General features: G+C 64.0%; 2 protein-coding genes across 3 annotated transcripts in view; both read right to left on the bottom strand.

The window, feature by feature from the left end:
- Positions 1-12,385: 12,385 nt before the first annotated feature.
- Positions 12,386-25,767, bottom strand: part of PRRT4 (proline rich transmembrane protein 4) — a 30,064-nt gene continuing 16,682 nt past the window's right edge. For both annotated transcript variants that reach the window (XM_054016155.1, XM_054016156.1), the window contains 2 exons: positions 25,243-25,356; positions 12,386-15,094 (listed from right to left, as the gene is read on the bottom strand). In XM_054016155.1, coding sequence (XP_053872130.1) covers positions 13,122-15,094; positions 25,243-25,356 — 2,087 coding nt within the window. In that variant the 3' untranslated portion in view covers positions 12,386-13,121. The remainder of the gene's footprint in view (positions 15,095-25,242; positions 25,357-25,767) is intronic.
- Positions 20,690-22,540, bottom strand: LOC128830338 (adenylate kinase 8-like). Its single transcript, XM_054016157.1, has one exon. It carries the CDS (start codon positions 22,538-22,540, stop codon positions 20,690-20,692), a length of 1,851 nt encoding a protein of 616 aa, XP_053872132.1.

Here is a 25,767-nt window from a genome sequence, read left to right as displayed (position 1 = left end):
ACCATCCCACACGCCCCCAGCGTCCCTCCATCCCTCCCTATCCACACCCACCATCCCACACACCCCCAGCGTCCCTCCATCCATCCCCATCCACACCCACCATCCCACACGCCCCCAGCATCCCTCCATCCCTCCCCATCCACACCCACCATCCCACACGCCCCCAGCGTCCCTCCATCCCTCCCCATCCACACCCACCATCCCACACGCCCCCAGCGTCCCTCCATCCATCCCCATAGACACCCACCATCCCACACGCCCCCAGCGTCCCTCCATCCATCCCCATCCACACCCACCATCCCACACGCCCCCAGCGTCCCTCCATCCATCCCCATCCACACCCACCATCCCACACGCCCCCAGCATCCCTCCATCCATCCCCATCCACACCCACCATCCCACACGCCCCCAGCATCCCTCCATCCATCCCCATCCACACCCACCATCCCACACGCCCCCAGCATCCCTCCATCCATCCCCATCCACACCCACCATCCCACACGCCCCCAGCGTCCCTCCATCCATCCCCATCCACACCCACCATCCCACACGCCCGCAGCGTCCCTCCATCCCTCCCCATCCACACCCACCATCCCACACGCCCCCAGCATCCCTCCATCCCTCCCCATCCACACCCACCATCCCACACGCCCCCAGCATCCCTCCATCCATCCCTATAAACACCCACCATCCCACACGCCCCCAGCATCCCTCCATCCATCCCCATCCACACCCACCATCCCATACGCCCCCAGCATCCCTCCATCCCACCCTATCCACACCCACCATCCCACACACCCCCAGCGTCCCTCCATCCATCCCCATCCACACCCACCATCCCACACGCCCCCAGCGTCCCTCCATCCATCCCCATCCACACCCACCATCCCACACGCCCCCAGCATCCCTCCATCCATCCCCATCCACACCCACCATCCCACATGCACCCAGCATCCCTCCATCCATCCCCATCCACACCCACCATCCCACACGCCCCCAGCGTCCCTCCATCCCTCCCTATCCACACCCACCATCCCACACACCCCCATCGTCCCTCCATCCATCCCCATCCACACCCACCATCCCACACGCACCCAGCATCCCTCCATCCCTCCCCATCCACACCCACCATCCCACACGCCCCCAGCATCCCTCCATCCATCCCCATCCACACCCACCATCCCACACACCCCCAGCATCCCTCCATCCCTCCCTATCCACACCCACCATCCCACACACCCCCAGCGTCCCTCCATCCCTCCCTATCCACACCCACCATCCCACACGCCCCCAGCGTCCCTCCATCCCTCCCTATCCACACCCACCATCCCACACGCCCCCAGCGTCCCTCCATCCATCCCCATCCACACCCACCATCCCACACGCCCCCAGCGTCCCTCCATCCCTCCCTATCCACACCCACCATCCCACACGCCCCCAGCATCCCTCCATCCATCCCCATCCACACCCACCATCCCACACGCCCCCAGCATCCCTCCATCCATCCCCATCCACACCCACCATCCCACACGCCCCCAGCATCCCTCCATCCCTCCCTATCCACACCCACCATCCCACACACCCCCAGCGTCCCTCCATCCCTCCCTATCCACACCCACCATCCCACACGCCCCCAGCGTCCCTCCATCCCTCCCTATCCACACCCACCATCCCACACGCCCCCAGCATCCCTCCATCCATCCCCATCCACACCCACCATCCCACACGCTCCCAGCGTCCCTCCATCCATCCCCATCCACACCCACCACCCCACACGCCCCCAGCGTCCCTCCATCCATCCCCATCCACACCCACCATCCCACACGCCCCCAGCATCCCTCCATCCCTCCCAATCCACACCCACCATCCCACACACCCCCAGCGTCCCTCCATCCATCCCCATCCACACCCACCATCCCACACGCCCCCAGCATCCCTCCATCCATCCCCATCCACACCCACCATCCCACATGCACCCAGCATCCCTCCATCCATCCCCATCCACACCCACCATCCCACACGCCCCCAGCGTCCCTCCATCCCTCCCTATCCACACCCACCATCCCACACACCCCCAGCGTCCCTCCATCCATCCCCATCCACACCCACCATCCCACACGCACCCAGCTTCCCTCCATCCCTCCCCATCCACACCCACCATCCCACACGCCCCCAGCATCCCTCCATCCATCCCCATCCACACCCACCATCCCACACACCCCCAGCATCCCTCCATCCCTCCCTATCCACACCCACCATCCCACACACCCCCAGCGTCCCTCCATCCATCCCCATCCACACCCACCATCCCACACGCCCCCAGCGTCCCTCCATCCCTCCCTATCCACACCCACCATCCCACACGCCCCCAGCATCCCTCCATCCATCCCCATCCACACCCACCATCCCACACGCCCCCAGCATCCCTCCATCCATCCCCATCCACACCCACCATCCCACACACCCCCAGCATCCCTCCATCCCTCCCTATCCACACCCACCATCCCACACACCCCCAGCGTCCCTCCATCCCTCCCTATCCACACCCACCATCCCACACGCCCCCAGCGTCCCTCCATCCCTCCCTATCCACACCCACCATCCCACACGCCCCCAGCATCCCTCCATCCATCCCCATCCACACCCACCATCCCACACGCCCCCAGCGTCCCTCCATCCATCCCCATCCACACCCACCACCCCACACGCCCCCAGCGTCCCTCCATCCATCCCCATCCACACCCACCATCCCACACGCCCCCAGCGTCCCTCCATCCCTCCCTATCCACACCCACCATCCCACACGCCCCCAGCATCCCTCCATCCCTCCCCATCCACACCCACCATCCCACACGCCCCCAGCATCCCTCCATCCCTCCCCATCCACACCCACAATCCCACACACCCCCAGCGTCCCTCCATCCCTCCCTATCCACACCCACCATCCCACACACCCCCAGCGTCCCTCCATCCATCCCCATCCACACCCACCATCCCACACGCACCCAGCGTCCCTCCATCCCTCCCCATCCACACCCACCATCCCACACGCCCCCAGCATCCCTCCATCCATCCCCATCCACACCCACCATCCCACACGCCCCCAGCATCCCTCCATCCCTCCCTATCCACACCCACCATCCCACACGCCCCCAGCGTCCCTCCATCCCTCCCTATCCACACCCACCATCCCACACGCCCCCAGCGTCCCTCCATCCCTCCCCATCCACACCCACCATCCCACACGCCCCCAGCGTCCCTCCATCCATCCCCATCCACACCCACCATCCCACACGCCCCCAGCATCCCTCCATCCATCCCCATCCACACCCACCATCCCACACGCCCCCAGCATCCCTCCATCCATCCCCATACACACACACCATCCCACACGCCCCCAGCATCCCTCCATCCCTCCCTATCCACACCCACCATCCCACACACCCCCAGCGTCCCTCCATCCATCCCCATCCACACCCACCATCCCATACGCCCCCAGCGTCCCTCCATCCCTCCCCATCCACACCCACCATCCCACACGCCCCCAGCGTCCCTCCATCCCTCCCCATCCACACCCACCATCCCACACGCCCCCAGCGTCCCTCCATCCCTCCCCATCCACACCCACCATCCCACACGCCCCCAGCGTCCCTCCATCCCCCCACACCCTGTCCCATCGTCTCTTTCTCTCTGTGCCCCTTTCCTTGATTTTGAGATGCTGGACCCTGCAAACTTGCAGCATGTGGCTCCCCCTAGTGGTCGCTGAGTTCAACCTCTATCTGTGGACGGGACGGGGGAGGGGATTTTGGTGTCATCTCTGGGGTATGTCTCACCCTTTGGGGTCATGTCTCAGTGCTGTGCCCAGGTCAACCTGCGGGTTGATCAGCAGGGTGGTGGGCTGCCCCAGGCTGTCTGTGCTGGCCTGGCTCCAGGATCGGGGCTGGCTCTGGAGTCAAGCCGGGCTTTTGACTGGGTCTGTCCCTGGATGTAGACCCAGGGACCACAGGGTGTAGCAGTGATGTGTGGGGCTGCTTGTCTCTCTTAGCCAGGGCTGGGCAGTGCACCGGGTGCTGTGCTCTGGGGCTGGGTGGAGCTGGGTATTGGCAGAGCCGGGGCAGGGCTGGGCAGTGCATCGGGTGCTGTGCTCTGGGGCTGGCAGAGCCGGGACAGAGCTGCAAGCCCCGCCCCCAGGAATTGGGCCCCGCTCTTGCTAAAGCTGGCCCTGCTCGGCTGTGCCAGTGATGGGGCTGGCTAGCCAGCGTGACTCACGCAGGAGGGTCAAGTGCTGGGCAGCTCCCGGGGCACTCTGCCCCCCCCCCCCCCAGTGTCACCCTGGATCGCCAAAGGCAGCAGGCATTCGCCCACAGCTGCCACCCGGGGCTGCTGCGCCTCACCTCTCACAGCTCCCCCTGCTGGAGCCCAGCCTTGGCCCAGGGAGCCCCCATCACAGCTGCTGGCCCTGCCTTCCCTGCAGCGAGGGCCCCTGACTTGGTGCAGCTGGGTGCTTTGGGGGCCTGGGGAGGCCTCCCTTCCTGCTGGCGGCCCTGGGGAGCATGGGGGCGGATGAGTAGGGGAGGCACTGTCTCCACATTGTTCCCTGCTTGTCACGTTATTGACTTGAACTGGGACCATATAGAACACGGGTGCAACCAAAGTCCTGTAGTGGCACCAAATCTTGTATAAAGGGGGTCAAATGGGGTGTCTAAGACAAGGTTCTGGTTTACTGGTTATGATTATGCTGTCTATATGTGTGTATCAGTTTTGTAGTTGAAGTTTGTGACGGAGCAGGGAGCAGGGCAGATTTGACCTGGGAATGTTGCAGGGGGGTTGCAGTGGGGATGTGGGACTTCCCTTGAAGGAAGCTACCTGAGCTGTAACCTGAGCCAGGAACGGGGGTGGGGAGAATTAACACCTTCTGCCCGGGAGACTGAACAAAGGAGAGGAGCAGCGGGAGGAGTTTGGAGTTAGTTTCGGTTTGGGCTGGGTAGTGCAACGCAGGGAACCCCAAGCTGGGGTCTAAGCTCCCTGAACCTCCCAGAGGGACCTAATTGAGGGGGTCTGGTCGTACCTACACGCTCTGCTTGAGACTGTGTTCCTGTCCTTAAATAAACCTTCTGCTTTACTGGCTGGTCGAGAGTCGCAGTGAATCTCGGGAAGAGGGGTGCAGGGCCCTAACTCCCCCACAATCCGCAACAACTGGTGGCAGCGGTGGGATCTACTGCATCCCGTGGACGGCGCTTCCTGCAGTAAGTGACTGGGGAGCAGTAAAACCAAGGGGGATTGACGGGGACCAGGCCTGCTGAAGAGTGGGAGAGAGACGGTTATTACCCCTGGGAGTGTGTGACCAGCGAGAAGGACTTTTGCAGTAACAGGGTCCCCCGGGGGGATCGCAGCGAGTGGTCCCAGGGGCGGAGGAGTCTGCAGCTCGACCCTGGCAGAGAGGCGGTGACCTCGAGAAGGGCTGGCACACTAGAGGTCCCCCTGGGAACTGGGGAGCTGTGAGCACACAGGCCGGTGAGTGGCCAGCAGGAAGATGTATGCCAAGCGGCTTAAGAGCGACCTGGTGGAGCTGTGCAAGCAGAGGCGGCTGCGCATTGGGAGGCTCACCAAAGAACAGCTCATTGCCCAGCTGGAGGCGGAAGATCGCGCGAATGAACTGATCCCTGTGTCTCAGGGAAGCAGCCTGGCAAATGCAGCGCAGGCACCAGTGTCTGTCCCAGCTGGGAGTGGTCAGCCAGCTGCTGAGGGCTTCCCGAGACCCCTCCTTCCTATGCCTAGGGGAAGGGTGGGGAGGAGCCCAGCAAATACCGAAGGCGCTGTGACCCCCCCGGCCAGCAGGGGACCCTCCCGGCGAAGCTCGCCGGCCAGCAGAGGATCCTCCCGGCGACGTTCGGCATCCGGGGAGCGGAATTGGCTGGAATGGGAGAAAGAGCTAAAACTGAGGTAGCTGGAGGATCGTGAACAACAGAGACAGCATGAAGAGAGACAGCGTCATCATGAACGGGAGGAGAAAGAGAGACAGCATCAGCGTGAAGAGAGACAGAGACAGCATGAACGGGAGGAGAATGAGAGACAGCGTCAGCATGAAGAGAGACAGAGACAGGAGAATGAGAGACAGCGTCAGCATGACCTGGAACTGGCGAGATTGAAGGGCAGCGAACCCCCGGCTGCGGTGAGTGAGGGGGGACCCAGGACTGCATGGAGCTTTGATAAGTGCATCATGGCCCCATACAAGGAGGGGGAGGACATGGATGACTTCCTGGAGGCCTTTGAGACGGCCTGCAAGCTGCACCCGGTGGAGCCCGCGGACAGACTCCGGGTCCTTACCCCCTTACTGGACCCCAAATCCGTGGCATTGTACCGCCAACTGGGAGAGGCAGAGAAAGGGGACTACGAACTATTCAAAAAGGCCCTGCTACGAGAGTTTGGGCTGACTCCTGAGATGTACCGGGAAAGGTTCCGGAGTCAAGATAAAACCCCTGAGATCTCATATCTGCAACTAGCCGCCCGCATGGAAAGATACGCCAGCAAGTGGGCTGGTGGGGCCCAGACGAAGGAGGACCTGATTAAACTGCTGGTACTGGAGCAACTGTATGAGCGGTGCCCATCCGACCTGAGGCTGTGGGGACCCACGGGACATGAGCTGCTATTACTGCGGCCGAAGAGGCCACGTTCGGGCCCAGTGCCCCAAGCTCAAGGACAGACTGAGCAGACCGAACCCGCACCGGGTTAACTTGGTAGAGGCCCAGACGGACGAGGGGCAGGCTTCCCACGCAAGAGGGGCTGGCAGCTTATCAACTGCTCAAGAGAGAGAAGGGCCCCCGGCCAGCTTCTCTGGGGGGCCAGATGCTCCGGATTCAAAGTTCTCCGTTTACAGGGTTGGCGCGGGGCTGTCCCTGCGGAGCGAGTGCCTTGTTCCCCTGGAGGTGGATGGGAAGAAAGTTTATGGATACTGGGACACGGGCGCAGAGGTGACACTGGCCCGGCCCGAGGTGGTGGCCCCAGATCGGGTGGTGCCCAACACCTTCCTGACCCTGACCGGGGTGGGCGGGACCCCATTCAAGGTTCCCGTAGCGAGGGTACACCTGAAATGGGGGGCCAAGGAGGGCCCCAAGGACGTGGGAGTGCACCACCATTTGCCCACTGAGGTGTTGATGGGGGGGGACCTAGAGGACTGGCCAAGCAGCCCCCAGACCGCCTTAGTCGTGACCCGTAGCCAGAGCCGGCGAGGGGCACTACGCCCTGACCTTGGGAAGGATGTCCCACCGGAGGCACCGAACCCTTCCCGGGTGGGGAGGGAACACCCAAGGACAGGCCGCGGGGTGGCTGGGGCTTCCGACCCAGCCGACGAGAGGGAGCAGGTCCCCATCCCTTCCCCAGCCGCCGAGTTCCAGGCCGAGTTGCAGAAGGACCCCTCCCTGCGGAAGCTAAGGGGCCTGGCTGACCTCAGTGTGGTACAGACCATGAGGAGAGGATGCAAGGAGAGGTTCCTGTGGGAGAAGGGGTTCCTGTACCGAGAGTGGGCTCCCCCGGGGGAAGTGGAGTCGTGGGGGATCAGGAGGCAGCTGGTGGTTCCCCAGAAGTTTCGCCACAAGCTACTGTACCTGGCCCATGACATCCCTCTCGCAGGGCACCAGGGGATCCGGCGCACCAGGCAGAGGCTGCTACAGAACTTTTACTGGCCCGGGGTCTTCACCAACGTCCGGCAGTACTGCCGATCCTGTGACCCCTGCCAGAGGGTGGGGAAGGCCCGGGACAAGGGGAAGGCAGCATTGAGACCTTTGCCCATCATAGAGGAGCCTTTCCAGAAGGTGGCCATGGACATAGTGGGACCTCTCAGCAAGACGACCCGGTCTGGGAAGAAATACATCCTGGTGGTGGTAGATTTCGCCACCCGCTACCCCGAGGCAGTGCCCTTATCGTCCATTGAAGCAGACACTGTGGCGGATGCGCTGCTGACCATTTTCAGCCGAGTGGGGTTCCCCAAGGAAGTCTTGACGGACCAAGGGTCCAACTTCATGTCGGCCCTACTCCGGTGCTTGTGGGAGAGATGTGGGGTCCGGCACAACTGGGCCTCAGCATATCACCCCCAATCCAACGGGCTGGTGGAGAGGTTCAATGGGATGCTAAAAATGATGCTGAAAACATTTATGAATCAGCACCCGCAGGACTGGGACAAGTACTTACCTCACCTGCTGTTTGCGTACAGGGAGGTACCCCAGGAGTCTACCGGGTTTTCGCCTTTCGAACTGCTATATGGAAGGCGGGTAAGGGGGCCCCTGGACCTGATGAGAGACGAATGGGAGGGGAAGGCCACTCCTGACGGAGAGTCGGTGGTGGAGTATGTCCTGACCTTCCGGGAACGACTTGCCGAGCTCATGGGCCTGGCCAGGGAGAATCTGGCCAGAGCCCAGAGGAAGCAGAAGGTCTGGTATGACCGCACAGCACGGGCCCGTGCCTTCGCCGCTGGGGATCAGGTGATGGTCCTCATCCCCGTGAGGAAAAACAAACTCCAGGCCGCCTGGGAAGGGCCCTTCAAGGTTGTCAAGCAACTAAACGAGGTAAACTATGTGGTGGAGCTGTCAAACCGGGCACACCACCACCGGGTGTACCATGTGAATATGATGAAGCCATATTATGACAGGGGGAATATGGTGTTGGCCGTGTGTGGACAGTGGGAGGGGCAGGGAGATGACCCTTTAGTAGATCTATTCCCTGGGACAAGAGTTGGCTTCCCCCTGGAAGCAATTCCCCTCTCTGATCGGCTAACCCCTGCCCAGCGAGCTGAGATCGGAGGGGTGCTGCATCTGTACCAGCAGCTGTTTTCCAACCAGCCTGGACGCACTAATCTGACTGTCCACCGGGTGCAGACAGGATCGCACCCGCCTATAAAATGCTCCCCCTTCCGAGCCACAGGGAAAACTGCTCAGGACCTGGAAAGAGAGGTCAATGACATGCTGGCTTTGGGGGTGATCCAGCCGTCTTCCAGCCCTTGGGCCTCGCCGGTGGTGCTGGTCCCCAAAAAGGATGGGTCGATCCGGTTCTGTGTGGACTATCGGAAGCTCAATGCCATCACTGTAGCCGATGCCTACCCCATGCCCAGGCCGGACGAGCTCCTAGACAAGCTGGGAGGTGCTCGGTACCTTACCACCATGGATCTTACAAAGGGCTATTGGCAAGTGCCGCTGGATGCAGATGCCAGGCTGAAATCGGCCTTTGTCACCCCTCTGGGGCTCTATGAGTTCCTGACCCTGCCCTTCGGCCTCAAGGGAGCGCCGGCCACCTTCCAGCGCCTGGTGGATCAGCTACTGAGGGGGATGGAGAGTTTTGCCGTGGCGTATATCGATGACATCTGTGTCTTTAGCCAGACCTGGGAGGACCACGTGTCCCAGGTTAGACAAGTGCTGGACCGACTCCAGAAGGCTGGTCTGACCGTAAAATCGGAGAAGTGCAAGGTGGGGATGGCTGAGGTATCCTACCTAGGCCACCGGGTGGGAAGCGGCTGCCTAAAGCCGGAACCAGCCAAAGTGGAGGTGATCAGAGACTGGCCCGCTCCTCAAACCAAAAAGCAGGTCCAAGCCTTTATTGGGATGGTAGGGTACTATCGGAGGTTCGTGCCCCACTTTAGCGCCATAGCCGCCCCCATCACTGAGCTGTGCAAGAAGGGGAAGCCAGACAAAGTGGTCTGGACCGAGGAGTGCCAGGAGGCTCTCCGGGCGCTGAAGGAGGCTCTGGTCAGTGGCCCAGTTCTGGCAAACCCAGACTTTGACAAGCCCTTTATGGTGTTCACCGACGCCTCAGACACAGGACTGGGGGCGGTGTTAATGCAGGAGGATGAAAAGGGGGAGAGACACCCCATCGTGTACCTGAGCAAGAAGTTGCTACCCCGGGAGCAGAACTACGCGGCCATCGAGAAGGAATGCCTGGCCATGGTGTGGGCCCTCAAGAAACTAGAGCCATATCTCTTTGGGCGTCACTTCACCGTGCACACCGACCACTCTCCCCTGACCTGGCTGCACCAGGTGAAAGGAGCCAACGCCAAGCTCCTGAGATGGAGCCTGCTCCTGCAGGATTATGACATGGACGTGGTCCATGTGAAGGGACGTGACAACCTGATAGCGGACGCATTGTCCCGGAGAGGGAGCCCTGAACTTCCCCAGGTCACTGGTCAGAGTGACCCCGCTCAGTTCAGTCTCGAAGGGGGGAGAGATGTGACGGAGCAGGGAGCAGGGCAGATTTGACCTGGGAATGTTGCAGGGGGATTGCAGTGAGGAGGGGGGACTTCCCTTGAAGGAAGCTACCTGAGCTGTAACCTGAGCCAGGAACGGGGGTGGGGAGAATTAACACCTTCTGCCCGGGAGACTGAACAAAGGAGAGGAGCAGCGGGAGGAGTTTGGAGTTAGTTTCGGTTGGGGCTGGGTGGTGCAACGCAGGGAACCCCCAAGCTGGGGTCTAAGCTCCCTGAACCTCCCAGAGGGACCTAATTGAGGGGGTCTGGTCGTACCTACACGCTCTGCTTGAGACGGTGTTCCTGTCCTTAAATAAACCTTCTGCTTTACTGGCTGGTTGAGAGTCGCAGTGAATCTCGGGAAGAGGGGTGCAGGGCCCTGACTCCCCCACACTCCGCAACAAAGTTATAAGTACTGGCTCTATACTGTCTGTATGGCAAACTTGAGCTATGCTTCTGGGTGACATCCCAGACAAGCTGAGATTAGCTCTGCCTAGCCTGCTTGATGGCCCATTAAGGCCCATCAGCTATACAATGGACCCATTGAGAGAAGGCAGATACGCCTTGTAACTCAGCAAAGTATGCAGGGACTGGCCCATGTGACTCCAGACTCCATTTTGCTGTAATTTTCCACAGTAAGAACAAAGAGATGTTCTTACACCTGGAAAAGACTATATAAGGCTGATGCCTCATCTCCATCTTGTCTTCAATCCTGCTTCTTACCTCTGGAGGAATTTTGCTACAAACTGAAGCTTTGAACAAAGGACTGAATGACCCATCCCAGCTGGGGATGTATTCCAGAGACTTGATTTGAACCTGCAGTTTATTCCATCGCTGCTGCAAGCCTGAACCAAGAACTTTGCCATTACTGTATGTAATTGATTCCATTTAACCAATTCTAACTCTCATTTATATTTCTTTCTTTCTATTAATAAACCTTTAGATTTTAGATTCTAAAGGATTGGCAACAGCGTGATTTGTGGGTAAGATCTGATTTGTATATTGACCTGGGTCTGGGGCTTGGTCCTTTGGGATCAGGAGAACCTTTTTCTTTTACTGGGGTATTGGTTTTCATAACCATTTGTCCCCATAACGAGTGGCACTGGTGGGAGTACTGGGAAACTGGAGTGTCTAAGGAGATTGCTTGTGAGACTTGCGGTTAGCCAGTGGGGTGAGACCGAAGTCCTCCTAGTCTGGCTGGTTTGGTTTGCCTTAGAGGTGGAAAACCCCCCAGCCTTGGGCTGTGACTGCCCTGTTTTAAGCGATTTGTCCTGAATTGGCACTCTCCGTTGGGTCCCGCTGGGGCTGGCCGAAGGGTGACTATGGGCCCATCCTCCGCTGCCTCTGCTGGCTTCAGGGGAGTGACAGCTGCCGCCCACCGGGGGTCTGGCCTGACGCATTGTGCCGGTCCCCAGCCCACGGCATTCAGACGGGGTCCCTGGGCTGGCTCTGTTCCCTGCCCGCCCAGCACCACACACCCTGGGGCTCCATTAGGCGCTCTGGTGCTGGGCAGCAGGACAGCGCCCGACGATTGCCTAATAATGAACCCCGGGCCGCCCTTTCTCCTTGGCTGCACTTGTGTTTCACTCAGACACGCTCAGCTGGACGGGGACGGGGCTCTGCCGTGCCCAACGGTCGGTTCTGGGGCCCAACGCTCACTGCAGGGCTCCCCATGTCAGGGTGGGGCACGGGGCACCCCCCATGGCTGACTCTGCCCAGGGCTGTCAGGATGGGCACAGCCCCCCCCCCATGGCTGGCTCTGCCCAGGGCTGTCAGGATGGGCACAGCCCCCCCCCCCCCCAGCTGGCTCTGCCCAGGGCTGTCAGGATGGGCACAGCCCCCCCCCACCATGGCTGGCTCTGCCCAGGGCTGTCAGGATGGGCACAGCTCCCCCCCCCAGCTGGCTCTGCCCAGGGCTGTCGGGATGGGCACAGCCCCCCCCGCCCTCCCCATGGCTGGCTCTGTCCAGGGCTGTCAGGATGGGCACAGCCCCCCCGCCCCCCCCCCCCCATGGCTGGCTCTGTCCAGGGCTGTCAGGATGGGCACAGCCCCCCCGCCCCCCCCCATGGCTGGCTCTTCCCGGGCTGAAGGCTACCTGGTTTAGCTGTGTAACTCCCCCTGCTCGTGCCCGACGAGGAACCCAGCTGCTCCTGTTGATAAAATACTTTATTAATGAAAAGTGGGGGGAAGGAGTTTCCGGCACCCACAGCCCCCGCGCCCGGGGGCCTGTCACCGCCGCTAGGGGCTTTGGAGTCTGGAGCACAAACCACGAACCTACCTCATTGCTAATACAGGGGTCAAAGTCTGGGCCCACCCCCTCCCCCCCGCACCCAGGGCTGGGAGGGAGCAGGGCATTGGGCAGCAGGCAGATGGGGGGGGGGGGGCGGCAGGGGGCATCTCTAATAGACACTGAGCCACTTCCAGGGAGCCGGGGTGAGAGCCGGGCCCCTGGGCCTCCTTTCCAAGGAGCTGTGGTCCCAGGCTGTTGGGAGCCCACAGTCCTTTCTCTCCCCCAGCTTGGAGCGCCCTCTCCCCGTCATAGAGCTGCAGGCCCCTAGGACCAGCCACGGGCTCCCCCAGCCCCATCTCGGGCGGGGGGGGGGGAGAAGGACAGGGGTGGTGCCGCTGGGGCATGTGGGGGGGAGGGGAGGAACGTTGTGAATCTGCCCCGGCCCTGGACCCCTGGGACGTGGGTGTGGGGTGAGCACCCTTTGCTGGAGTGCATGGGCCATGCATTGGCTCTGACCAGAGGGGACTCCCCTCCAGGGGCGGGAAGGGCCCGTCCCGCCTAGCACCATGGGGGGAGATGTGGGTCTCAGGGCCGCCCTGGCTCCTCCTGCGAGGCCGGGCCCACTGGGAAGGTGGCAGCAGCGGGCCGGGGCGGCCCCTCTCCCTACAGGTCGATGGTGTCGCTGCTGACGCTGAGCGCGTCGATCTGCCGGCACACGTCCATGAACTCCCCCTGCAGCACAGCCGCCTCGCCCGCCGGTGGCTGCGGGACCAGAGAGTCCAAGGACTCCTGGGAGGGCTGGGCCAGGGGCAGGTACGGCCCCCCGGGGGGCGGGGGGGACCGGCGAGGGCTGCTCTCGCCCAGGCCCCGGGGCAGCTTCGGCTCGTACGCAAAGGAAGACGCGTGGGTGGTTTGCTCTGGGCCGGGACACAGGACCAGGGAGGAGCCGTCCAGGGAGAGTCCGTAGGGGGAGCTGGAGCAGCGGCTCCTTTCCCTCCACCTGCCCGGGGAGCAGAGGGGGGTGTCAGGTGCGCCGGCCTCCGGGGACGCCTCCCCATCCCCTCCCTGGGGCAGGGCCGCCTCCAACTCCCCACAGGAGGAAGTCTGGTACAGGCCGCGGCTGGCCGGCGTCTCCCCGAGCCCCTCGCACGCCTGCAGGCCGGGGCTCTGGTGACTGAGTGCCAGGGTGCTGGACCTGGCTAGGGCGCCGGCGGGCTGGAAGAGGCTGGCGGGGATGAGGGCCTCGCCGAAGAGGGCCTCGTCAATGCTGCGCCGCAGGTTGATGGGCGACGGGGGCCGGAAGTCAGCGGTGGGGTCGCCGTCCATGGCCATGCTGATGACGGAGGAGGTCTTCGAGCCGTAGTCGCCCTTGAGGCGCGTCTCCGAGGCCCTGGCAGCCCCCGGACTGTGGGCGCCGCAGTAGCCCGTGGCCCCGTCCGCACTCAGGCGGCTCCCGGCTAGGGCGTAGAGCGGCAGGAACTCGGAGTCGCTGCGGGCGATGGTGTCACACATCACCAGCTTCTCGTGCTGCGCCACGGCCCACTGGAAGTTGTTGGGCAGGATGGGGGCCTTCACGGGGCCGCGGAAGAGCGCGCCCCAGCAGTGCACACAGGGGGGCTCGTGGGAGCAGAACACGGGGTACAGGCCCACCAGGGCCAGGGGCAGCCCGGTGCCCACCTCGCAGAGCCGGCAGCCCAGCTGCAGGGACCACCAGGGCCAGGGCCCGAAGAAGCCCGGCGGCAGGCCGTAGCCCAGGGCGTGCAGGATGGTGTAGGCCTGCAGGGCAGCGCTCAGCAGGGCGAAGCAGGCGGCCAGCAGGGTGGTGCGCGCGGCCCGGCTCCAGTCGCCAGCGTCGGCGAAGGGGCAGCGGCTGAGGTGCTCGGTGGGCGGCGTGGAGCTCTGGAGGTTGTAGATCTGCGTGGCGTCCGCCCGCCCCAGGCAATAAAAGGCGAGGAAGGCGAGGGAGAGGAGGGCGGCCAGCAGGGCGAAGGTCCCCCGCGAGACCAGCAGCAGGAAGGGGAACTGGCGCAGCAGGTCCGCGGCCAGGACGGCGCCCACGGCCACGAAGAAGTGCAGCAGCACCAGGGCGGCCAGGCAGCCGGGGTGCCGGAAGCGGGCGCGCGAGAGCTTGACGCGGGAGCGGGTGGAGAGCAGTAGGAAGGCGACGGCCAGCGCGGAGGAGAGGCAGGGGAAGGGCAGATCGTGCAGCAGCAGCGAGGCGATGGCCGGCAGCCGCTCCTGCTGCCCATAGGCGTCGTAGAAGAGCAGGAAGGCCCGGGCGGCGCCGGCCAGCACCAGCAGCAGGTCGAGGGCGGCCAGGAAGGTGCAGCCCCCCGGGCAGCGGAAGGGGAGGCAGGCCAGGCTCAGCAGGGAGAGCAGGGCCAGCAGGCTGAAGAGGGAGCCGGCCCCGTAGACGTGGGCTTCCCAAGCCAGGCCCCAGTCAGCCATGGCCGTGTTCCAGTCGGCGTGCAGCATGACGAAGAGGGGCGGGGAGGGCAGCAGGCGTGGCACTGGCGGGGCCTCGAGCTCAGGGCTGGGGGAGCCGCACTCCTCTGGCTTCTCCGGCGTGCACCTGGGCCAGGCGGCCAGCGCCCCCTCGCTGCCCGGAGAGGGGCCGTGCCGGCCAGGGGCCGGGCCTGGGGACGAAGGAGACGGAGAGGCTGTTAGCGGGGGGGAGGCAGACCCAGCGCCGGCAGGGAACGCAGCAGGTCTTCGTGGCCTGCCATCATCGCGGTGACGCCCACAAAGCCCACTCCCTCCTGGCTCTGCGGGGCCGGGGCCGGGGCCGGGGCCAGGAAACGCGCCAGTCGCACAAGCTGGGCAGCACCGGGGGCCTGGCCATCGTGGGGGACCACGAGGGGGGCACCAGGGGCAAGCTTGGGATGATGGAAACAGGCTGCCCTGCCTCTCTGCCACCCAGAGAGCACGCACCAGCCGCAGAGCGCACACGCATGAACACACAAACACATACCCACACCAGCCCCAGAGCGCGCACACATGCACACACACACACACACAGCACACACACACAGCACGCACCAGCCCCAGAGCGTGCACACACACACAGACCAGCCCCAGAGCGCACACGCACGCACACTCACACCAGACCCAGAGCGCATGTGTGCACACACACAGCACGCACCAGTCCCAGAGCGCGCACACACACAACACACACCAGCCCCAGAGCACATGCACACACACACACACAGAGTACGCACCAGCTCCAGAGCGTACGCGCACGCACACCCACACCAGACCCAGAGCGCATGTGTGCACACACACAGCATGCACCAGTCCCAGAGCGCGCACACACACAACACACACCAGCCCCAGAGCACATGCACACACACACACACAGAGCACGCACCAGCTCCAGAGCGTACATGCACGCACACCCACACCAGACCCAGAGCACATGTGCGCACACACACACACAGCAGCCCCAGAGCGTGCGCGCACACACACACACACCAGCCCCAGAGCGCGTGCGCACACACACACACAGAGCCCCAACGCGTGCGGACACACACACAGAACCCCAGTCCCAGAGTGCGCGCACACACACACCAGCCCCAGAGCACACACGCATGCACACCCATACACACCCACACCTGCCCCAGAGTGCATGCACACACACACGCACACACACACAGAACACGCACCAGCCCCAGAGCGCACGCGCACACACACACACCAGCCCCAGAGCATGCATGCACACACACACACTCCCCCCCCCCCCCACACACACACAGAGCACGCACCAGTCCCAGAGCGCGCGCACACACAGCATGCACTGCACTGGCCGCAGAGCACACGCACACACACGCACAGAGCATGCACCAGCCCCTGAATGCAACCCCCTCCACACACACGCCCCAGTGTGCGCACACGCACAGAGCAGCACACGTGTCCCAGTGCATACACACATGCATGCTAATGTACCATCACCTGGGAGACGCTCCCACTTAGACACTCACAGAACACATGTGCAGACACAGCCTTGTGCATGTGCATTTCACACTTGGCTACGTGCCCCTCTGGGGGGCAAAGGGGGGGCTCTGAAACCCAGACAGGCCCCACAGTGAACAGGCCCCAGATCAGGACGTGGCGACTGCTGTATTCAGGCGCTCGGGTCAGGCTGTGCAAACACCCTCCGAGCAGAACACCCGGCCACGCACACAGCCCTGCGTTATCTGCGCCTGCGGCTGGAAAGCAGCCAGCCAGGGACTCGCTGTTCTGGAGATAAAACATGAAAGCCAATAGCCCCTAATCCGGGGGCCCTGGGGCTGCAGAGCTGCTGGCAGAACGTGCCGGCTGCTGGCTGCTTGTGGGGAGCCGGCTGTCTGAGCCCCTGTGACCTCGGGGTGCTGATTGTCAGCTCAGGCAGACCCCCGTGTGGAGCCCCCATGCCGCTGGGCTGGAGGGGGGACCCCAGGGACAGCAGGACGGATGCCCGCCATGCACGGGGTGGCACATGGCGCTGGAGGGGGGACCCCAGGGACAGATGCCCACCATGCACAGGGTGGCACATGGCACTGGAGGGGGGACCCCAGGGAACCCCATGCTCACTCCGAGGCCGCAGAAAGCGCCAGGGCTCCGCAGTGAGAGCTGGCTCGGCGCCTTGGGTCCCTCCCCAAGCAGGAGGGGGGGCTGCTATGCACCCCCCATCCCTGCCGCAAGGAGAGCCGGGGGACCCCTTCTCCCTGTTGGCAGAGGCCACCTGCCCCGGGAGCTCCAGGCCAGAGAGTGAGCAGGGCCGGAGCTCCGGGCAGGGCGGACAAGCAGTGCCAGCCTGGGTCTGGGCACGGCCAGGAGACCACCCAGGCAAGCGCAGGGACCTCCCCCCTGTGCCAGGGGCTGAGAAAAGCCTCTGGTCTGCAGCAAGCACGGCACCCGCTGGCTGGCCCCGTGGGCGCTGGCATGGGGGAGGGGAGGCTGGGGGGCTCAGGGGCATTGTTGGCAGGCACAATGGGCTGGGCCTGGGGCTGCCTCCCGGGCTGTTTGCGTAGCCAGGGGCTTCTCCAAACACAGCGGCTCACACAATGGCCGGCGGCTCCATGGGGCCTGGCGGGAAGCAGCGGGACAGACGCCAATCAGCGATCGCCCCAACGCCGCCACAGCCCCCCCTCGCGGCTCCCCCAGGCGGGCTGCACTGGGGCTGACCGAGGTGCCCCCCGAGCTCAGCCCAGCCCTGCTCTCCTGGCCCGGCCCTGCACCCCGCTTTGTTTATCCCTCGGGAGTCTAATCCGGGGCTTTAGCCAGGTTCGGATCAGCACCAAGTGCCTTTGCAACCCCCTCTTCGCTGGATTAGTTCTGGCATCTCCCAATCCGCCCGCCCGTTTGCATCACCGCCGAGGAATTTGCCACGGAGCCAGCTGTCTGGCCCCCGGGCTGGGCCCTGTGCAGCCACCTACTGCAGTCACAGCCTGGCCTCGGGCCGCCGTGTGCCCTGCTATTCGCAGGATCGTCCTGCCCGTGCCCGGCCAGCGCCATGGCCTGGGGGGCAGAGCTCAGGCCTGGGGCTCTGGGGGGCTATGCCTGGCCAGCTCCTCTCCAGCCCTCTGTCCACGAGAACGCTCCCATCCTTGTTCCTAATGCGCTGAGACTAGGGACGAGAGGCACAGGGTGGGTTCAGTATTATCATCAGCCGGGGCCCCACTGGCCCCAGCCGCATGGCAGCCCCATCCCCCTGCATCTGCCCCAGAGCTGAGGAATTAGGAGGAAGGGCTGGCGTGAGAGACCCTTCTCCCCCTTGGCAAGAGGGCCTGGCTGCTGAGGGACCTGGACACAACTCACCCCCTGCCCCCTCCCGCCAGGCAGCTGGGGTGGAGGCCGATTTGGGTAATGTGCCACCGTTGGTTAAACAAGCTGAAGCCCGGAAGGGGCACTGTTCAATATACATAAGCCCCATAGGGCTTACTAAAAGCCCACTAGGGGAAACTGAGGCAGGGACTTAATTGCAGCGCTGCCCCGCCAGGGGGCGCTCCAGGGGCAAGGCCCCCATTACATATGCACCAATAGGGCTGGATGGACGCTGGGTGTGTGCCAGCAGACTGGGTGCCGGGCCAGAGAACGGCTCCGTTACCGAAGGAGGCAGAACGCTGCCCTGAACGCGCCCGCGGCTGGACTGGCCGAGCGGCGTTCTGCGCAGGTGTGCTCAGCCGACGGCCCCGGAGTCACCAGCCCGTTTCTCTGTCCAGCCCTGGCGCGGGCGCCCGAAGCCGCCAGTCCTGCCTGCTGCTCGCTGAGCAGCATTTCTCCTGCCGGGCTTCCCACTGCTCGGAGATCACAGGCTCTTCCGCAAACCTGCCTCGGAGAGCCGTCAGCCAGTCCGCACCCAGCACCCCAGGGGCACCTGAGCGGGACAGCAGAGACATGCCCTTTGTAAGGTGGTCGAGGAGAACGACTCCTCCAAGTCAAACGCCAGCACGAGGCTGTGAGCCACACGGGCCAGGAGAGCAGGACGGGGCGGAGAACCAGCGAGGACGAGTGCGCGAGCATCTCCGGCTGGCACAGTGACATGCGCGCCAGGGAGCCGGCGCCCCCTGCGGTTTGCTCGGGGGTCTTTGAAGTCGAGACTTTAATTCTGAGCACGTTTCCCAGTAGAGAACCACCCCCCTCCTCCGAAACCACAAGTGCTGGAGTCAGCAGAGACCCCAGCTGCCCCCTGGGCGTGGCAACGGCCAACATGGACAAGACCCTTCCCAACGAGCCCTCAGTGGGTGTGACGAAGTGGGGGGTTTTCTTGATTTTTCCTTGTTTTTTCCAATGGTTTGCATGCAGAGGGGGTGGGACTCAGTTTTCCTGGGTGTTAGTGGTTTAATGAGGTGAGGGGAGAGGGAGTTTGTTGGTACACAGGACCAACGAGGGAACTTGGGACCCCGGCCAATGGCCTGGAGAATGGACACCCCAGCGACGGGTGACCTGGTGATCGGGAGGTCCAGCTCGGGAGTCACAGCTGGTTCTGGCCAGTGGGAGGACAATGGGCTGTGAAGAGAGGACCCCGGTGACCTGACCAGCCCCTTCCAGCCAGAAGGGCCCAGAGGACAGAAGCGAGGAGAGGAGGCCCAGGCGACCCTGTTTCCCTGGAGAGAAGACAATGGACAGAGGAGGGGCTTGGGGCCGGGGAGCTCAGATGACCAGCTGGGAGCAGGGGGGCTCAGGGCTGGAGAGGGGGAGCAGGCAGAGCCCACCTGGATGCAGAGAGACTAGGATGTGCTGGGCTGAGGGAGGCCAGGCCTGAGGCCCTGAGAGTTTCCTGTGCTGTGTTCAACTCTCAATAAACCCTCCTGTGTTACGCTGGCTGAGAGTCACTCCGGTCTAGAGAACAGGCCGGGGATGGGGTGGCATCGTTCCCTTCGGGGGTGGAGGCCCCGGGGGTCCAGAGCGAGGGGACTCTCTGAGGGGGCCCACGGCAGAGACAGACGTGCTAAGGCTCAGAGAGGTGCGGCTCCTGGAGGTGGAGGGGCCTGACCCCGAGAGAGAGTGGACCCCCGAGAAGGGCTGTCGCACTGAAAGGGGCACCCCCCATGGACCATACGGGGCCAAGAGTGGGCACGATCTGTGAGTCCGTGACAGCAGGGCAGCCCCCACCCAAACCAGTGCCAGGCTTTCCAAAGGTTTCCCCCCACCAAGCGGGAACAGCTTCACTCTACTGAGACCCCCGCCTCCGCCTGCAGAGGGGAAGGGCCCCTCCCCACGCCTGGCCTGGGATGAGCAGCGATTCCTCCAACCAGCTTCTCAAAGCTTCGGAGGGTCCCCGTGTGCCCCAGGGAGCTGCAGAGCCTGGCCTGGGACGCTCTCACCAGACAAGCTGGGAGAAGACTCGTAAGAGAACACAGGGCAGCTTTCCCCGGGGTGAGACCCCCAAGGCAACAGGGACCCCCCCCCTGCTCTCGCGGCCGAGAGGGGGATCAGCAAACTTGCAGGGGTGTCAAAATCGAGGGCGGGGGGAAGGGGAAGAGGGAAGGAGGCCGGGAAAGATCGACTGAGTGGCAGAGGGTCTCAAGCCAAGTGCTTGGAGAGCTGGCTGGGCGCTGCTGGCTCCACATTGACATCACCGGGAAGCCATTCCATATTTTACCCTGGTAATTTTGCTGGGCTGGGGGCTGGGCAGGGAGGTGGGGGCTTGGGGGAGCCCAGCGGCCCCCCCGGAACACCTGTCCCTGTTAAAGAAGATGACCCCGAATCCCATTCTGAAAGCAAACTCTGTATTTCCCTGCCCGCAGGCTCTAGACGGTGCGGAGGGGCAGGGGCCGAGTGACGCAGCTCTCTATGGACTCGAAGACAGTGTAGGGGTCTTGGTCGGCGTTGACGTAGACGGCATCCTCGTAGAACTCCTCCAAGTCCGCCACGTGCCGGCTGTACAGATCCACCTGCAGCTCCAGCTTCTCCGCCGCGTCCTGGGGGTTCTGCCGCAGGCGCCGGCGCAGCTCCAGGCTCGGGGCCGGCTTGTACAGGTGGTGGTAGCGCTCGCCCGTGACGGGGTCCGTGGCCCGCTGAGAGACCCGCTCCAGGATGGCCTCCACCGGCAGGGTGAGAAAGAAGACCCGGTTGGGGACGAAGCCGGTGTTCCTCAGCAGCTCGGCCTGGTCTGCGTCGCGCGGGAAGCCATGCAGCACCCAGCCGAAGGACGCGCAGTCCAGCTTGCCCAACCGCTCCCGCAGCACCTTCAGCACCAGGTTATCCGCCACCGGGCAGCTGCTCTCGAAATACGGCTTGATGAGCTCCCCGATCTTCGACTTCTCCGCCACGGCCTCCTTCAGCAGCTGCCCGCAGCCCACGTTGACCAGGCCGTATTTCTGGGCCAGCAGGGCAGCCTGCAGGCTCTTCCCGCTGCCAGGGGGCCCGCAGAGCAGGACCCGGGGGGTGAAGGGGGCGGCCGAGCGGGGCTGGCTCTCCACGAACGTCAGCACCTGGGAGAAGACATCGGCGCAGGGCTGGTCGGCATTGACGGTCCGGAGGTTCCCCCGGTAGGACTGGAAGATGCCCTGGATGTTGCGGTGATACTCCAGCAACCGCTTGGCTGTGGCCTGCTCCGAGCAGCCGTCGGGCTGCACCAGGCGCTGCTCCACCGTGGGGTCGGTCGGCCAGTCAAAGGTGGTATGGTACACCTCCGTGCTGACGGGGTCTAGGCGTTTGCCTAGGTTCCTCTCCACCAGCACGGTGTCTGGCGCGTAAAGCGCCACCACGTGCCGCGGCACGATGCCGGAGGTCTGCAGCAGCAAGGCTTGCTTGCGGGTCTGGGGGAAGCCGTCCAGGACCCAGCCCTCCCTGATGCAGTCCACGTCTGAGAGGCGGTCCTGGAGCAGGTCGACCCAGAGCTCGTCGGGGATCTGCTCCTGCCGCTGCTGGTAGCTCTGCGCCTCCTTGGCCAGCACCAGCGTCTTGTTGGCCAGCAGCTTCTGCTGGCTGAGGTAGGAGGCGTTGAGGTGCTTGCAGAGCCACATGGCAATGGTGGTTTTCCCGGCGGCCGGCGGACCCAGCACGAACACCCTGGGCACGTGGTCGCTGTCCTGCTTCAGGTGGTCTATCATGAAGGAGATGGGGTCCTCGGGCTGGTGGATGAGCAGGGCCTCCACCATGCTTTGCATCAGCTGGAAGACACCGTGCTTCTCGGCATACAGAGCCATGGCGGGGGGGATGTGGGGCTTGGCAGCGACGTCCATCTCTCCCCGGCTGCTCTGGGTGACTCCTCGGCGGGATTCCAAACCCGGCCCCGGGTTCCAGGGTTGCCCAGCAGCCGCCTGTGACATCACAGAGCACAGGAGTGGCAGGTGGAACGAGCAGCAATCCCGAATCGCCCACGGGTGCACGGACACAGGCTGCCTTCCCGCGGCTGGGGGCTCCTGCGGGCTGCGGCGAGCACTGTGCTGGACCCGCTCCCAGTGGCCGGGCCGGCTAGCAGAGGGCTGGCCAAGCCGAGCCCACTGGAGCGGGGATACCGTCGGGGAAAGAGGCACTCGCTGCTCCCACCCGAGACTGGGGACCACGCAGCCACAGCGGGGGCTGGAAATCAGAGGCTGGCGGTGCCAGGCAGGGGATGATGGAAGGAGCAGCGGCAGCTCGGTTCCCCACGCCATGCCAGACCAGTGGGAGGTCGTCTCTGCCCGGCTGCGCTGCCCTTCCCGGGAGGCTGAGCCAGGGACACGGTGTGACTGCAGAGGTGACGGGCCTGTCGCCGGCAGAGCTGCTGTCCTCACCCCTGTCCAGATCCATCTGTCACCTCCACGCAGGCGGCACTTACCTGGGCTGACGGGCTGCCACCAAGCATTTCTCTGCTCGCTGCGCCCGGGGCGCTGCTGCACCCGCCGGCCTGCACCTGGAAGGGAGCGTGCCGGATGGAGGCTAATGCTGCCTGGCACCCGTCAGCCTGGGCACGCAGGGGATGGCAGCTCTCGCTCCATCTCCCCATGGGATGTGACAGGCGGCCCCGGCCCTCTGCAGGGAGCTGGCAGAGTGACCTTCAGGGGCGCAGCTTCTCCGGGTCCAACCGCACTCAGCAGCCCACCGACGGCTATCGCCAGACACTGTCCGGGCCCCACCGGCCGCAGGCTAACGGGGAGGAGGAAGGGAATACGGAAAGGGGTGGGCAGAGCAGGGGAGCCCCAGGGGAACAGGAGAGGGGATGGGGGAGTGCAGTGTGGACAGAGGGCTGAAGGACAGTGGGGTTAGGAGGGGCTGAGGGCAGCAGGAGAGGGACAGGGAGCAGGGGAGCATATTCTCCGTGCTCTGGCCACACTTCATTGCAGAACCCTCCACAGGCAGAACGATTCCGGCCAGCCCAGCCCGGCCTGGCCCAGCCCAGCCCAGCCCAGCCCGGCCCAGCCACTTTCCTGCTGCTGCTAGATCCGGTCATGGAAAGCTCCCAAGGGCTAGCAGCGAGGGGTGTGTGGCCAGGAGCCGCCCCAGGGCTGGCAGGGCGGCCTGACCCTGACAAATCCCTCCCCGCCCCTCCCCGCTCTGAGACGTGCTGGGTTTCACACAGCAGGGGGCGGGGGGGTGGGTGAGCTGATCCCTCTGCACTCAGCAGTGGCCCAGGACACCCCCTCCCCCCCCCCGCCCCAGGCAGGGAGCTGGCCAGGACACCGGGGTTCTCTCCCTGGCCTTGTCAGACCAGCATCTCCAGCAACTGGCCAAGGAGCCGGCTTAGCAAGAGGCCCTGGTGACAGCATGGGGCAGACCCAGCTGCATTCCTCTCTCCGGGCCCCCGGCACCGCACACACCCCCCCCCCGGGACAGGATGTACCAGGCGTCTGCCCAGCAGGGGCAGTTCGGGCGCCCTGTTCTCAGTGCCAGCCCAGCCCGGAGCAGCGCCCCAGCCAGTCCCCCCATGCCTCGTCCCCCCCAGCACCCCGGGCCAGCCCCACCAGCCCCTCCCTGCACTGCTGGGAACCCCACTCAGGCTACAGAGGCAGGCAAAAATATCCGCACCTGGGCCTTGTGCAACACCCCGCCGGCGGTAGGCCCCCTGCAGGCCCCCCACCCCCACCCCCAGACCTGTTGAGCCGGCTCCTGGGCAAAGGTCTGACCTCCCCTCCCCAGGGTCAGGGAGATGCGGAGATAGCACCGAGCTCTGTGCAAAGCCAGGCGTGGCTGAGTCCACAAGGAACCTCAGGGACTTGCCCCAGCCGCTGCTCAGCCCCCTCCCATTAACCCTTCGCACCCCTTGCTCTCAGCATCGTGCCCCAGGCAAAGTGTATACCAGGGGTATCAGGGCACTGGGGTATCGGGGGCACACTGGGGGGTGCTGGGGGGTGTACCAGGGGATGCATTGGGGGGTATATCACTCTGGCCAGTCTGTGTGCTGTGTGTGTTTATTGGGGTGTGCATCAGTGCAGCATTAGGGGTATCAGAGGGGTGCCTGGGGAGTATATGTTGGGGGGGATCAGGGGGTGCAATGAGGTGTGTATTGGGGATATAAGGGGTGTACTGGGGTGTGTATTGGGGGGGAGCATTAGTGTGTGTGTGTATCAGGGTGCACTGGGGTGTGTATCAGGGTGTACTGGGCTGCACTGGGGTGTGTATCAGGCATGCACTGGGGAAGTGCTGGGGTGTGTATCGGGGCTGGGGTGCATTCGTATGCGTGTATTGGGGATGTATCGAGGTGCAATGAGGTGTGTATCAGGCATGCACTGGGGAAGTGTTGGGGTGTGTATCGGGGCTGGGGTGCATTTGTATGTGTGTACTGGGGATGTATCGAGGTGCACTGGGGTGTGTATCAGGCATGCACTGGGGAAGTGTTGGGGTGTGTATCGGGGCTGGGGTACATTCGTATGCGTGTATTGGGGATGTATCGAGGTGCAATGAGGTGTGTATCAGGCATGCACTGGGGAAGTGTTGGGGTGTGTATCGGGGCTGGGGTGCATTCGTATGCGTGTAGGGGATGTATCAGGGTGCACTGGGGTGTGTATCAGGGTGTACTGGGCTGCACTGGGGTGTGTATCAGGCATGCACTGGGGAAGTGTTGGGGTGTGTAACGAGGCTGGGGTACATTCGTATGCGTGTAGGGGATGTATCAGGGTGCACTGGGGTGTGTATCACGGTGGGGTACATCAGTGTGTAGGTATCGTGGGCTGTACGAGGAGGCCCATTCTGCGCAGCGGGTGGGGGCATAGGGCTGGGTGGTGAGTGTCCTTCGTGTGTGTCAGGGATTCTGAATGCCCTGGCGTCTGCTCCGGCTCTGTGTGATGGGGGCAGGCAGTGGGAGGGACGCATAGAAGGAGGAGCTGGTTTGGGGGCTGCCCCAGCCCCACAGGACAGGCGGGTCAGCCCAGCGGCTCACCGGGCTCCGTGGCACGAGGTGGGGAGGGGCTGGTGTCTTGGGGCTGGTCCCAGACGCCACCTGTGCTGTTCCTCTCCTGGTGCCAGTCTGGGGGCAGCGTAGGGCCAAAGAAACCTGCAGGGAGACAGTAAAGGCCAGGCCTGGTCAGCAGGGGGGCCAGGGACCCCCTACATGCACACGGAAAGGGGGACGGCTTGACTCTGACAAGACTCGGAGACCCCCCGACACACACACAGGGGTGCTCGGGGGCCTGCTCGGGGCAGAGCCGTCAGCAGCAGGTGCCCAGTGGGTAGGGGAGGGGTTACAGGGCCTGTTGCACCCAGGCCTGGCTCTAATTCAGCCCAGACATGTGTGACCCATGTCTGGGAGAGGGGCCACGGCACACAGACCATCCCCCCCCCGCCCCCCCATGGTGCCCCCTGCAGAGAGGGCAGGCACAGACATCCCCAGGAGCCCCGAAGGGCCTCTGCCCATGGCATCTCTCAGTCGCCCACCGCGCGGGGGCCGTGCCCTCGTCCGGGATGG

This window comes from Malaclemys terrapin, chromosome 1 (genome assembly GCF_027887155.1).
Source record: "Malaclemys terrapin pileata isolate rMalTer1 chromosome 1, rMalTer1.hap1, whole genome shotgun sequence".
NCBI lineage: Eukaryota > Metazoa > Chordata > Testudines > Emydidae > Malaclemys > Malaclemys terrapin.
The sequence above is the reverse complement of the archived record's forward strand: the minus strand, read 5'-3'. Positions and strand labels throughout refer to the sequence as shown.

Bases quoted from the DNA above. Each gene is read 5' to 3' on its own strand.
- LOC128830338 (XM_054016157.1), bottom strand. From the start codon at position 22,540: ATGGCGTGGGGAACCGAGCTGCCGCTGCTCCTTCCATCATCCCCTGCC.